General features: G+C 47.3%; 1 protein-coding gene across 3 annotated transcripts in view; it reads right to left on the minus strand.

The window, feature by feature from the left end:
- The window catches only part of MAPKBP1 (mitogen-activated protein kinase binding protein 1), a 52,560-nt gene that overhangs the window by 21,507 nt on the left and 18,316 nt on the right, over window positions 1-12,737 (minus strand). For all 3 annotated transcript variants that reach the window (XM_036845140.1, XM_036845138.1, XM_036845139.1), the window contains one exon: window positions 7,202-7,293. In XM_036845140.1, coding sequence (XP_036701035.1) covers window positions 7,202-7,293 — 92 coding nt within the window. The remainder of the gene's footprint in view (window positions 1-7,201; window positions 7,294-12,737) is intronic.

The following is a 12,737-nucleotide window of genomic DNA, read 5'->3' on the forward strand; positions in this document are numbered from 1 at the left end:
CTTTAAGCCCGAAGCAGCATGGTGGCCTTTCAAGGGCGGCTGAGAACACTCCCCAAGCCACCGCACATAAATTCTGAGTCTTGCTGGCCCATAGCATCCTCTGTTTCCTGTCTCCCCTAGGTTGGACTCCATGGCGGAAGAAGGAGGGAGAGCAGCAGGTGTGTGTAAAAAGACAATGCAGACAGAGGATGACTAGCTTTGAGGCAACCTCTCCCTTCTCTAACACCTCCCAACCCCCACCCCCAGTGTAGCGTGGAAATTCTCATGTGTGGCATGGGAGAGTTAAACAGAGGAGGGAAACACACACAGGTAGGCCAAGCTGAAATTTTTACTTCTAATTATTCAAATTTGGAAACCTTCCAACACAGAGAAAGAGGAAAAAAGAGACCAACCCTCGGTCACAGCTCCACTTGTGAGGACAATAATGCAGATGGTGAAGACAGAACTTGGCAAAGACCTCCAAGGTCCCCCTGTGCCCAGCTTGCTGAGGTCCTCCCAAGAGAAGAGACCTCAAAAACACTGATGTGGGAGCCTCGTCAGTCTTCTCTGACCTTTGAGCAAGTTTCTCAGTCTGCTAGGGAGGGAAGGGTGGGGTGCAGTTTGCGTCAATCTTTGGCCCTTGGTCTCCACATCCCTTGACCCTGGCCAGCACAGCAGGCAGTCACTGGCACGTGCCCTTGCAGCAGTACTGGCTGCAATCCTCCACATGACAGGGCTGGGCGGGCCCAACCGGCTGAGTCCCGTAATTCAGAACCCCAGGGTACAGGTACAGGGACTCTGCTCACTCTCATAGGGAAGCGGTGAGGCCTCAGTCTCTCGGGGCCTCAGCCCCGGAGTCATGTGGTGGAGCACCCGTACCAGGTGCTGGGCCCACTGCCCAGGAACTTCTCTGAACCAGGAAGGGCCAAGCCCTCGACAGCCCCCGTCCCTGGACAGGTCCAGGCCTGCTTTCATCACCAAGAGCCCAACATTCCCACAGGATCCACCTCCTATGACTCTCCATCCTCCAGAAGGCAGAAGCAAATGAACCCTGGGATGAGCAAAGAATGCAGAAACACACACAGGGAGCAGGACACAGAAGGTCTGAGCAGGGACCCTGCACCTTAGAATTTCCTCTTTCAGACCAAGAAAAATCAGAAGGTGACTCACAGAGGCACACCAAAGGTCCTTCAAGCCTTGCTCATACATCACCCTGTACGCCTACTTAACATTATAACCCCACACCCCCACATTCTCTATCCCCTTTCACTGCTTCTTGCTTATACTTTCTCCAAAGCACATATCAATCTATAATATTCCATATAATTTACTTTGGGGGAGGGGAGATGATCTATATTCATCACTAAGACTGCCAGCTCTGTGACAGTAGTGTTTGTTTATTTTGTTTACTGTTACATCCCAAAGGCCTAGAAAATTGGCACTCAATACATATTTGTGAATAAATCTTTAAATCATTAGCTACCAGATCTCAAAGCCCTAACTCCCAAGGAACCTCCTGAGTAGCAGGCCCCACGGCAGGTCCACAGTTCTGTCCAACCTTAGACTTCTAGGACTCACTGATGCTCGAGGACACTGTGATGATAGAAAGAATAAGAAAACTGGGGTCAGGCAGACCTGTCTGCTAACGTACTGTGTGATCTTGGGCATATTCCTTAACTTCTCTGAACCTCAGTTTCCTCATCTATAAAGCAGGAATAATAGTATCTATGCCTCAGAATTGTTGTGAGAACTGAAAAAAATAATATGCAAAGTAACCAGCAGGGTGCTCCTAGCCATCTTCTTGAAGGGTTCTCTGGGGCACCAATAACAAGGAAAGGGCTATCGAGGGGTTCAGCAGTTGCAACAGGAACCCCAACTACGGTATCCCATATAGGACTTGCAGGATACTAGTGACTCATTAGGGTCCTCCTCCAGGTGTGGAATTACCAACTGTCCCTCCAGATTCACTCCCAAAGGGGAAATCTTACAGCTTTAGTTATTCTAAGAGATAATGAGTCTAGGATGTTTCCTAGGGCATCCTTGGTTGTGGTCCTCTTCAGGACCCACATGGAACCCAATGCCTTCCAAATAAGTAACCCTCTTAGGCCAGCCCATGAGACCCACTGGCATCTCTGTTTCTGGGATGCTCTATGAAACACACACACCCCTCCCCCCCATCAAAGGCATGAGAAAAGACTTGGCAGTAATAACCCAGTGAATAACGTGGTCACTGGTGTAGAGCTACCAGTACACCCCTCTCTGTCCAGAGGACTCTAAACATATTCCCTTCTGGGACAAGAGGTGGATGTCTGTGAGCTGCAAGACTCACAAGCCAGGTCCAAAAGCAGTGTCTGAGCCCCCTTTCTCTCACTCACTATGGTCTAGCCACCATGGCTGCTGTTTAGCTACTCAAACAAGTGAATTGATTCCTCCTTTCTTTGGGACCTTTGTAGTTGCGGTCTCCTCCACCTGGAAGTGCAGATCTTCACACATAGATTCCTCTTTGTCACTCAGACACCAGCTCAAATGTTACCTCCCACTGAGCCCTGACCAGCCAGTCTTAAAGTAGCCCCACCCCACCTCGCTCCCAGGTATTCACTTACTCTCCTTTTCCATCACCCCGGTTTACTTCTTCAGAACACTTACCACTCTCTGATATCACCTTGCTCATTTACTTGTTCACATGCTTACTGTCTGCTTGCCCCTCCTTAAACCCCACAGAGGCAGTGACACTGTCTTATTCACTGCTGTATATATAGAATCTGCGGCTGGAACAGTGCCTGGTCCAAAGTATATTTTCAACAGGTATCTGCTGAACAAATGAATGACTATATCGATGAACAAGCTGTCTTGGGAAGAACTACAGGGCCCCACTTTTAGGTGTGAGATCTGTAGGGAAAGCAGGAGAAAAGGCACTGAGGGGACTGGTGCCTGTGAGTACCCCTGCATGTGATTCACAGCCATCAGGGCACCAAGTGCAAGCATCCTCTTCCCTTAGGTCCACTGGGCCTCTCCACCACTCCACGTACTCCCCGGCAACCCCCCCACCCCCCACCCACAGTGCTTACCACAGAGAGGAAGAAGGGAGCTGTACGCTCCTTCAGCTCAGATGTCACTAGAACACAGTCCAGGAGGAGACTCTGTGCTTTCACGTGCAGTCCAAAGCTTTGGAGCTGGATCTCAGCATAAATTCCAATATGCGCTGAGTAAATGGAGGGCCTTCTCAGGAGAGCTGGGTTTCCCCTCCTCCTCCCTGCTTAAACCACCAAGAGGTCTCCTCTTGGCTGCTGCATAGGGCACCTCTCATGCCAGTAGCTGCTCTGCACAGAGGCTCTGCACTCAGGCCAGGCCCTGCACCCTGGCATTAGGGGTCAAGAGAAACCCATTCTCCAAACTGACTGACTCCACAGTGGCAACAGGGGCTGTGCTGGGCTCTAAAGGCCCTGAACCCGCTACCGAGCCAGCCAGGGAAGGGGCCCAAGTCAGTTATGGGTGTTCAACTAAACTGAGTGCCTCAAAGCTATCTGGGGACCAGCTTGGCCTCCTGGGGCAGTGGGCTTAAAATGTGACAGGTGAGGGTGGGCTTCCTGTGGGAAAGCAACAGCAAAGGGAGAGCTCTGGAGAAGAAATGCAGGGGGTGCTAAAACCGAGGGGTCTCTACCCAGAGACTTCAACCCACCTCTGCCTGACACACATCCTCCTCCACCCCACCCTCCCTGAGCTGTTTCATTTCCTTTCAGAAAACTTTGTTTTGGTTTGATATTTGCCTCTAGGCCTCTGGGAGAATTTTCTGAGCTTTGTTTCTCTTCTTGTTTCTAGGATACCTGAACTGCTCCTAGAGCAACAAGCGAAGTAGGAACTAGAGAGTGGGGGATGGGCGGTGGGGTTGGGATCACCAGATAGGAAGAGAAGGAAGACAGAGGGGAGGGAAAGAGCCTGCTTCGCTCACACAGACTTTGGTGGCCCCCAGATACCGCAGAAGCACATCAGGGAGCTCTAGCACAGAGCAAAACTAAAACACCCAGAAAAGGGCCATTTGCAAAGAGAGAACTCCAAGTTCTAGGAAATCAAAAGGTCAGGAAGTGGATCAGGGCACTGCCCAGGGCTGGCCCAAGCCAAACACACTCAGGAAACCTACTAGAGGTGACAGCAGGGAAGCTTCCGTACACCACCTGGAAGGATAATGACCCCCAAGGCACAAACGCCAGGCTGGGACCTGCCCAAAACCAGAAGCACACACCCTTAAAGGCGCCAGGCCTGGGGTCTGGGGCGGATGGGGAAGAGAGGGACCAGGGCTCCACACTCCCCAGAGCAGGGACACAGGACTCAGCACGCACAGAGCAGCAGCCCAGGCCTTTCCGGCCCGTCCCACATCCAGCCCCAGTCCCACCTCCAACAAGAAGGAACCTGGCTTTCCCGGGGCCGAGGCAGGCATGAGTGGAATTCCCCGGAGGCAGACTGCACAGGGTATCCAGCAATAGAGATCATTCATCAACTTGCTTCTGGAGGGGGAGAAGGAGGCCAGCTCAGCCTCTGCAGGGTAAAGTCAGTGCAGCTCCCACAGTCCCCTACCACAGACGTCAAATGCCAAAGGGCCACTCAGAAGAGACAGACCCCAGAACCTAGGGGCAGAAGGGTCCCTGGCATAGACTGAGCTGCCCATAAATTGGCTCTTCTCATTCGAAGAGCAGGTAAACAGCTTAGGGGAAAGCAGCTTTTAAAAATAAGCAGCAAGTCTGGTCTCCCTCCACCTCGTGCCATTTTAGAGTAAGAGCTCTGCAGTCAGACTTCCTGGGTTGGAGTCCCAATACAGACACGTGCTAGCTGTGTGACCAAGAGCAAACTACTTACCCTCTTTGAATCTTAGTTTCCCTCCTCTAAAATACGGGATGAAAACAGTTCCAACCTCACAGGGTTGCTCTGAGTATTAAATAAAATAATTCCTGTAAAGTGCTTAACAAAGTGCCTGACACAGAAAACGTTCTTGATAAAGGTAGGGATGATAAAGCTAAAAAGAAATCATATATCTGATACAAAAACTACAGGAGTTGCTGTGAAAATCACACTAGGGAACTCGGCATTCCCAAGTTGATGGTGGGGAAAGAGGCAGAGCAGTGGCCTTCCCATTTTCACGTCCCTGTGCCCAGCAGCAAGGAACAGGGAACCAGAGAGAACAGAGAGAGAGAGAGAGAACCAGAAGCAGGAAAAGCCCCAAGCCTCCAAAAGAAACACTTCTGCAGAAGCTTCAAGCAACTACGGTTGGGGGTTTCTCATCAGTAGGAGCAGAGGAGTGAAAAGGCTGCAAGGGAAAGAAGAACACCAGCGCTGGAACCCTTCCTCTCTTCCATGGCACTGACACCTCTTAACGTGATAAGAGTAGTCAAATGTCCTGAGAAGCATTATTCATAACAGCCAAAAAGTGGAAACCACCCGAATGCCTATCAACTGATTAACAGAGAAAATGTGGTATATCCATACAATGGAATGTTACTCGGTCATAAAAAGGAATGAAGTACTGATACCCAGTACGACATGTATGAACCTTGAAAACACTATGCTAAGTGAAAAAAGCCACTCACAAAAAATATGATTCCATTTATATAAAATGTTCAGAACAGGCAAATATACAGAGACAGAAAGTAGATTAGATTAGTGGCTGCCTAAAAGCTGGCAGCCTTGGGGGGAAACAGAGAGTGACTGTTAATGGGTGTGGGGTTTCCTTTTGGGGTGATGAAAATGTTCTAAAATTGACTGTAGTGATGGCTGCACAACTCTGTGGATACACTAAAAACCACTGAATTGTACATATTACAGTATTGCTTCTTTTTTTTTTTATGTTTTGGTTTTTTGGCCATGAGGCACGTGGGATCTTAGCTCCCCGACCAGGGATCAAACCCGTACCCCCTGCATTGGTAGGCGAAGTCTTAACCACTGGACCACCAGGGAAGTCCCTGAATTGTGCATATTAAATGGGTGAATTGTACGGTATGTGACTTACATCTCAATAAAGCTGTTTTTAAAAACAAATAAAAGGTAGATATTAAAGATATTGAAGACGGTGTTGGGAGCTGTGTGCATATATACAATGGAATATTACATAGCCATTAAAAAGAATGAAATAATGCCATTTGCAGCAACATGGATGGACCTAGAGATTATTATACTAAGTGAAGTAAGTCAGACAGAGAAAGACAAATATCATATGACATGACTTATACGTGGAATCTAAAAAACGATACAAATGAACTTGTTTACAAAGCAGAAACAGACTCACAGACTTAGAAAACCAACTTACGGTTACCAAAGGGGAAAAGTGGGGGAGGAATAGATTAGGAGGTTGGGATTAACATACGAACACTACTATATATAAAATAGATAATCAACAAGGACCTACTGTATAGCACAGGGAACTCTACTCAATACACTGTAATAACTTATATGGGGAAAGAATCTGAAAAAGAATAGATATAGGGCTTCCCTGGTGGCGCAGTGGTTGAGAATCTGCCTGCCAATGCAGGGGACATGGGTTCGAGCCCTGGTCTGGGAAAATCCCACATGCCGCGGAGCAACTAGGCCCGTGAGCCACAACTACTGAACCTGCGCGTCTGGAGCCTGTGCTCCGCAACAAGAGAGGCCACGATAGCGAGAGGCCCGCGCACCGCGATGAAGAGTGGCCCCCGCTTGCCGCAACTAGAGAAAGCCCTCGCACAGAAACGAAGACCCAACACAGCCATAAATAAATAAATTAAATAAATTAAATAAAATAAAATAAAATAAAGTAAAATTAAAAAAAAAAAAGAATAGATATATGTATAACTAAATCACTTTGCTGTACACCTGAAACTAACACAACATTGTAGATCGACTCTATTCCAATATAAAATAAATTTTTTTTTTAATTTTAAAAAATAAAATAAAAATAAACATGACTAAAAGGTAGATATTAAAGATATTGAAGATGGTGTTGGGAGCTGTGTGAATACAAAGTGTGAATCTGTATGCGTGGGTGGGTGTGGGTGGCCAAAAAAGCAGGACAGGATGGCAACAAAGACAACAGTCAACAAAGAGCCTTTATGTGGCCCCGTATCTCATTTATAAAAATGGCACCAAAACATTAACCTGGATGTATCTCCCAGAAGATACCAGAAAACCCCTGCCCACTCCAACTGGTTTAGCATAGCTATAAACTTCCATGCAAGAAGACCACTTCCAAGACACTTACCCAGCTGGGTAGGCAACTAAACCCGATCGGGGGTCACAGGCAAGTCCTCTGCCTCCAGACACTGTTATTCCAAGCACCTTCTCCAAGGTCACCTGTTGGAGCAAGACAGAGAAGTGTTACATTATGGATGGAGTGGGGTTGGGAAGGAGGAGTTGAAGGTAGCCGGGACCTTCTTCCACGCTGACTGTTTCCTGATGGCCCTGTCTTCTGACTTATCCAGGTCCTGATCTGGCCATAGGCCCCCTGATCACATGGGAAAAAGCCAGTGTATATCGCCAGCTTTTAACAGTGATCAAACTGCTAGGCCCATGGAAAAGAAAATGAAGCGGTTAAAACTCAGCTCATGGCCACAGAGGGACAAGAACTCTCCCAATCCAGGAAGGCTCTATTTACAAGATAAAGTCTTGGGTCCCCAGACTGGCCTCTTGGATCTATGAGACTCAGGAGAGGTCACTGATCTTCGTACCTTGGCAGGCATGAAACAAAGGCCACTCTGATCTCCAAGAGCCAGAAGAATGTTAGGTATCAATTAGGTGACTCATAATATCCCTGATCTGTGCATTCCATCACACTCTTCCCCTCCATCAGATGTCTGCCAGTTCAAACAGACTCCAAGCTTAGGAGGCAGAGACATGGCTTAATGCCGTGTTTTGCAAAGCACAGACGCTCAGAGTACTCTAATTATTATTAAGCCACAACTCCCACAGAGATGAAAGGGAAACATACGTAAAGTGCTCAGAGATTCTGAGAGGACATGGCCATGGGAGACATTCTCCATCACTCTCTTCATCACTGTTGTTACCCCACACTGTGTGCAGGCCCTGGGACACACTGGACTAACCTCAAATTAGTTCCCTGATCTTTCTGCTAGATGATCCCATGTAAGATTCAGACTGCCCTGTAACCTCGTCACTCCCTCACCCACTGCTACAAAACGTCTTGCATGTCACTCCAGGTCGAGTCTCCTCTAGCACTGTCCGGACTCCCTGTGCTGGCCCTCCTCAGGGATGTCCTCGGTCCTCGTTGGCTCAGACAGAGGGGCTTCTGAATGCAGAATGGCCACGTAAACGGGCTAGAGTGTACTCTGCGAAGAGAGTGTTGGGGGCCTTAAGAGGGCGATGTGAACCAGAAACCCTTCAGGGGTGTTCGTATCAGCGGCACTGTGGTCTGCTCCTAGCCCAGGCCAGTATCTAGAGAGGGGAAGCCCAGAGTCAATTACGGTAGTTTTAGGATCTCTCCTTCTCTCTTACTCTCCCAACTGGAGAATTCCAAGTGCTCCTAGAGGGCCTGTTTAAATTCTTATCTCCAAGGACCATTTTAGTTTGAATTAGGTTGGAAAGAAATGCCCTGGGGTGGCCAGAGACCAAAGTAAGTCCCCTGGGATGTCGGAGTTAAAGCTATTACCCTGGAAGGTCCCCAAGAGTCTTCTGTGCTTCTTGGGGACGTGGACCAGGAATTCCAACATGTGTCTACTCACTGACAGAGGCAGTTTAGTTCGAGGGCACCACACCTACCCACAACCACCTGGCAAGCACCAAACGTGCCAGCTACCCTTGGGCCTTTCTGAGGCACTAAACCTAGCGGGGGCTAAACTAACTTTAGCCTTCCTTACTCTATACTTTCTTGATATTCTGCCCTAACTTATGCCTCTTTCCTCACTTTTTCTCAGCTTAATGACCCCCTCCCCCTTCTCCGGCACCCAGTCACCTTTCTGAAAGGGCTGAGCACTGCACACTAACTGGAGAGCACAAAATAACCCTGGGGAAGTCCGGGAGATACTCAGTTCAGGGCACCACACCCTATCCTGGCACTGTGCCTCTGGCTATCCCCGAGGGAGGGGTACTCAGGAACATTCCTGCTGCACCAACTGCCTACTGCAGAGAAGAGAGAAAGAGGAGCCTGAGGCCAGCATTACTCACATAGATGAGAAAGGTCACCAAACCAAGCACTGAGCTAAAAGGCCAACTCAACTCCTATTCTCTTCAAGCTAATCTGATTCCAGGCAAATCCTTTGGATTCATATTTGCATCAGTCCCTCCCTTATGCTTCAGCTTTGGTCCCAAAGAATCAGACTAGTCTGTGGGTTCTCAGCTTGCCTTCTCTCCGACAGGAATTTGGGTAGGTGTTTTGTGGGTAGATGATCCAGTTCCACAGAGAATTAATTCTGGAACTAGCTTGGAGTTTTCAACAGCAATCTAAAGCAGGAAGGAGATGTGAGTTACGCAGACCCGAAAGACCAGTGTTTATCAAACGTTTTTGACCACAACCCATCGTAAGAGACACATTTTATATCTTGATCCAGTATAAACATACATGCTCATAAAACTGAAATAGAAGTTTCACAGACAAATACATACTCTCATTGCATGTGATAAACTCCAATTTCTATTATATTCTATTTCATTAAAAAAATAATTCTGATCATAGCCCACTTTATTGACTTCATGACCTACAAGTGGCCTGGAAGCTGCAGTTTGAGAAACCCTGCTAAGGACCATCTCTCCCCGCTGGGCATGGGATTCATCTCTGGTCCCTGGCATCTTTGTGTTCTGTCACTTTCCTCCTAGGACTCTCCACAGTGGAGCAGACATCCGGGCTAGGAAACCCCACGGACAGGAGTTTGCCTGGGCTCAAAACTTGGATGATTTTCAAAGGATTTACGGTTTTTGGCTTCCTCTGGATTTCTGAGCAGCTATCCAAGGGAAAAAAAGGCAGTTTCCTTTGACTCTGTGGAGGGGGAAGAGCAGGGGAAAAACATTCAGGGGCATCAGCTGGGTTTTATTTTATGTTCTAACTCAAACCAGCTTCCTGTTTGCAGGGAGGTTTGGGGCTGAGCTCCACTTTCAAAGGATCTGAGAGTCCAGAGCTCCTGCAAGGCCTCCAATGTCTAGGCTTGTCCTGCAAGGCTCCTGCACGATGGACTTTATAAACTGACTCTCTCCCTTTCATAACCCTCTCCATATTCCTTCTTTCCAAAAAGGTGGTACAGCCTCCATCTACCCTAAGAAATGGATACAAACCTGGACACCCCCTTGCAAACCCACCCCGGGCTAAAAGTGCCCAAGTTCAAGTAGCGGTGTGCTGTAGCTGGCTCACGCTGGCTCAGGAGAGCTGACTGTGCACCTCTTTTCCCAGCTCCACATTCAATGAGAGCACATTGGTAGCTTGAAATCACCATGGCGGGAGCACTTATGCCATGAAATCAGACAACGTTACAAATCAGGGCCCTTCTTTCCCCTCAGAGAGCATGTAAACATTTACCAACGCACCGCTAAGCTCAAGCAACTTTTATCTCTCCCTCGGACTATGGCTGTAACTCCCATGTGTTCCCTCTGCTTCAGGCCTTGTTTCCTATAGTCTTTTCTTTTTCTTAACATGGCAGGCCACAGTGATTCTTTCAAGAAATATAGGAGATCATGTCATTATGCTGCTCAAAAGTCTCCAATGGCTCCCCATCCAGATTCTTCACCCCGGTTTAGAAGGCCCTAAGTCACCTGGCCTCTGGCTGCCTCTCTGACCTCGTTTCCTACACTTCTCCCTCACTTACCTCCACCTCAACCACCCTGGCACCTGAAGCACCTCAAGTACATTCTAGCCTCAGGTCCTCTGCATATGCTTTTTATTCCTTCCACTAAAACTCCCTTGCCTCAACTACTCACACAGCTAATTCACTCAGGTCTTTGCTCAAAGGTCTTCTCCACAGGGAAGGCTTTCCAGACTGGCTTTACTGCTATCACTCTATACCCAACTTATCCTGCTTTATTCTTCTTCATTATACTTAGAGTCAGATAGTGACCCAACATTGATTATATCTTTGTCCACATACTTACTGTCTGTCTCCTCTACCAGAATATGAGCTCCTCGAGGGCAAGGCCTAAGTTGTTACCCCTCACTGATGCATCCCTAGCACTTTAAACAGTGCCTGGCACAAAATGGGCACTTGATAAATATTTGATGAATAAATGAATGCATGGCAGAGGCTTCAGGAACAGTGAAAGGACAGAGATGGGAAGCACAAGAAAACTGGGGTATTTCAGGCCAGTAAAGTTGCTCTCCACAAAGTATCTAAAACTGGTTGTGTGGGAATTCCCTAGCGGCTCAGTGGTTAGGACTCTTAGGTCCAGAGGTTAGGCGTTTTCACTGCCGTGGCCCCGGTTCAATCCCTGGTCAGGGAACTAAGACCCCTCAAGCCATGTGGCCAAAAATAATAATAATAAAATGAAATAAAACTGGTTGTGACAGAAAGACCACATCCAGATGAGGACAAGCATAAAGGGAGGTTAATGGTACAGGTAACATTTTGTTTCTTAAGCTGACGGTGGGCACACAATGGTTCACTCTATTATTCCACATGTCTTTACTGTATGTCTTAAATATTGCACAGTAAATGTTTAAAAGAGAGTAAAAATATGGTCCAGGATATGGTGTGGAGCTCAGCACCTCATGAGCAACATCCTTCTATAGTTCACATCCCTGACTTCTCTTTATCCTAAAGCCACTTCGTTGACACTCGTTGACCCAGCAATGTGAGGGGAAGGGGTACAGAGAGCTCAAGAATCTGTGTTTTTATTTGATTTAGGTTTCTCACTTAAGAGCTTATAAGGCTGCACATGTTTATGATGCTCTGACACGCTGCTTCCAGCAGAAGTCTTCAAGGACCACTGCACACATCCCTTCTCCTGACTGCTAAGTGTGGCAGCAGGTGATGAGATAGGGCTCCCTCAGCCTGGGTCCCTGAGTAACTCTGATGAACGGAGCGCCCGCACTGACCCACACTGCAACAAAAGTGTGAGCAAGAAATAAACTATCCGTTAAGTCATGGAGTTGTTGAGGTGATTTGTTACCACAGCATGACCTAGCCCAGCAATTTTCACACTTTTTGGTCTCTTACACTCTTTGGTTTCTTAACACTGTTAGAATTTATCAAGGACCTCAAAGAGCTTTCATTTATACAAGTTATATCTATCAATATTTACTATGTTAGAAATTACAATGGAAATACTTAAATAAATGTAATTCATTCAAAACTAAGAATAAACCCATTACATGTTAACACTTTTATTAAAAGTAACTCTAGTTTCCAAAACAAAACCAAACAAATTTAGTGAGAAGAGTGGCACTGTTTAACATTTTCGCAAATCTCTTTAATGTCTGGCTTAACAGAAAACGGCTGGATTCTCATAACTGCATCTGCATTCAATCTGTTGTGATATGTTATTCTAGGTGAAGATAAAAAAAAAGTTGGCCTCATTTGGATATGTAATTGGAAAAGAGGGGATCACAGAGATCACCTAAAAGGGTTTTGGGGACCCCAGAGATTTTGTGACTACACCTTGGCAACCAATAACCTAGCCCCTCCTCTATACTACAGCATCTCTCTTCATAAGGAAGCAAGCCCACTAGTATGAGAGTTCTGGCCTCAAGCATCATTTGAGGAAAATGAGGCAGGGAAGAGGCCCTATAAGAAAATAGCTGTCCTCAAAGTCAGGGATGGGGCCCCAAGTTCTGACAGGAACTTCGGTTCCAAATCCTCATG

This window comes from Balaenoptera musculus, chromosome 2 (genome assembly GCF_009873245.2).
Source record: "Balaenoptera musculus isolate JJ_BM4_2016_0621 chromosome 2, mBalMus1.pri.v3, whole genome shotgun sequence".
NCBI lineage: Eukaryota > Metazoa > Chordata > Mammalia > Artiodactyla > Balaenopteridae > Balaenoptera > Balaenoptera musculus.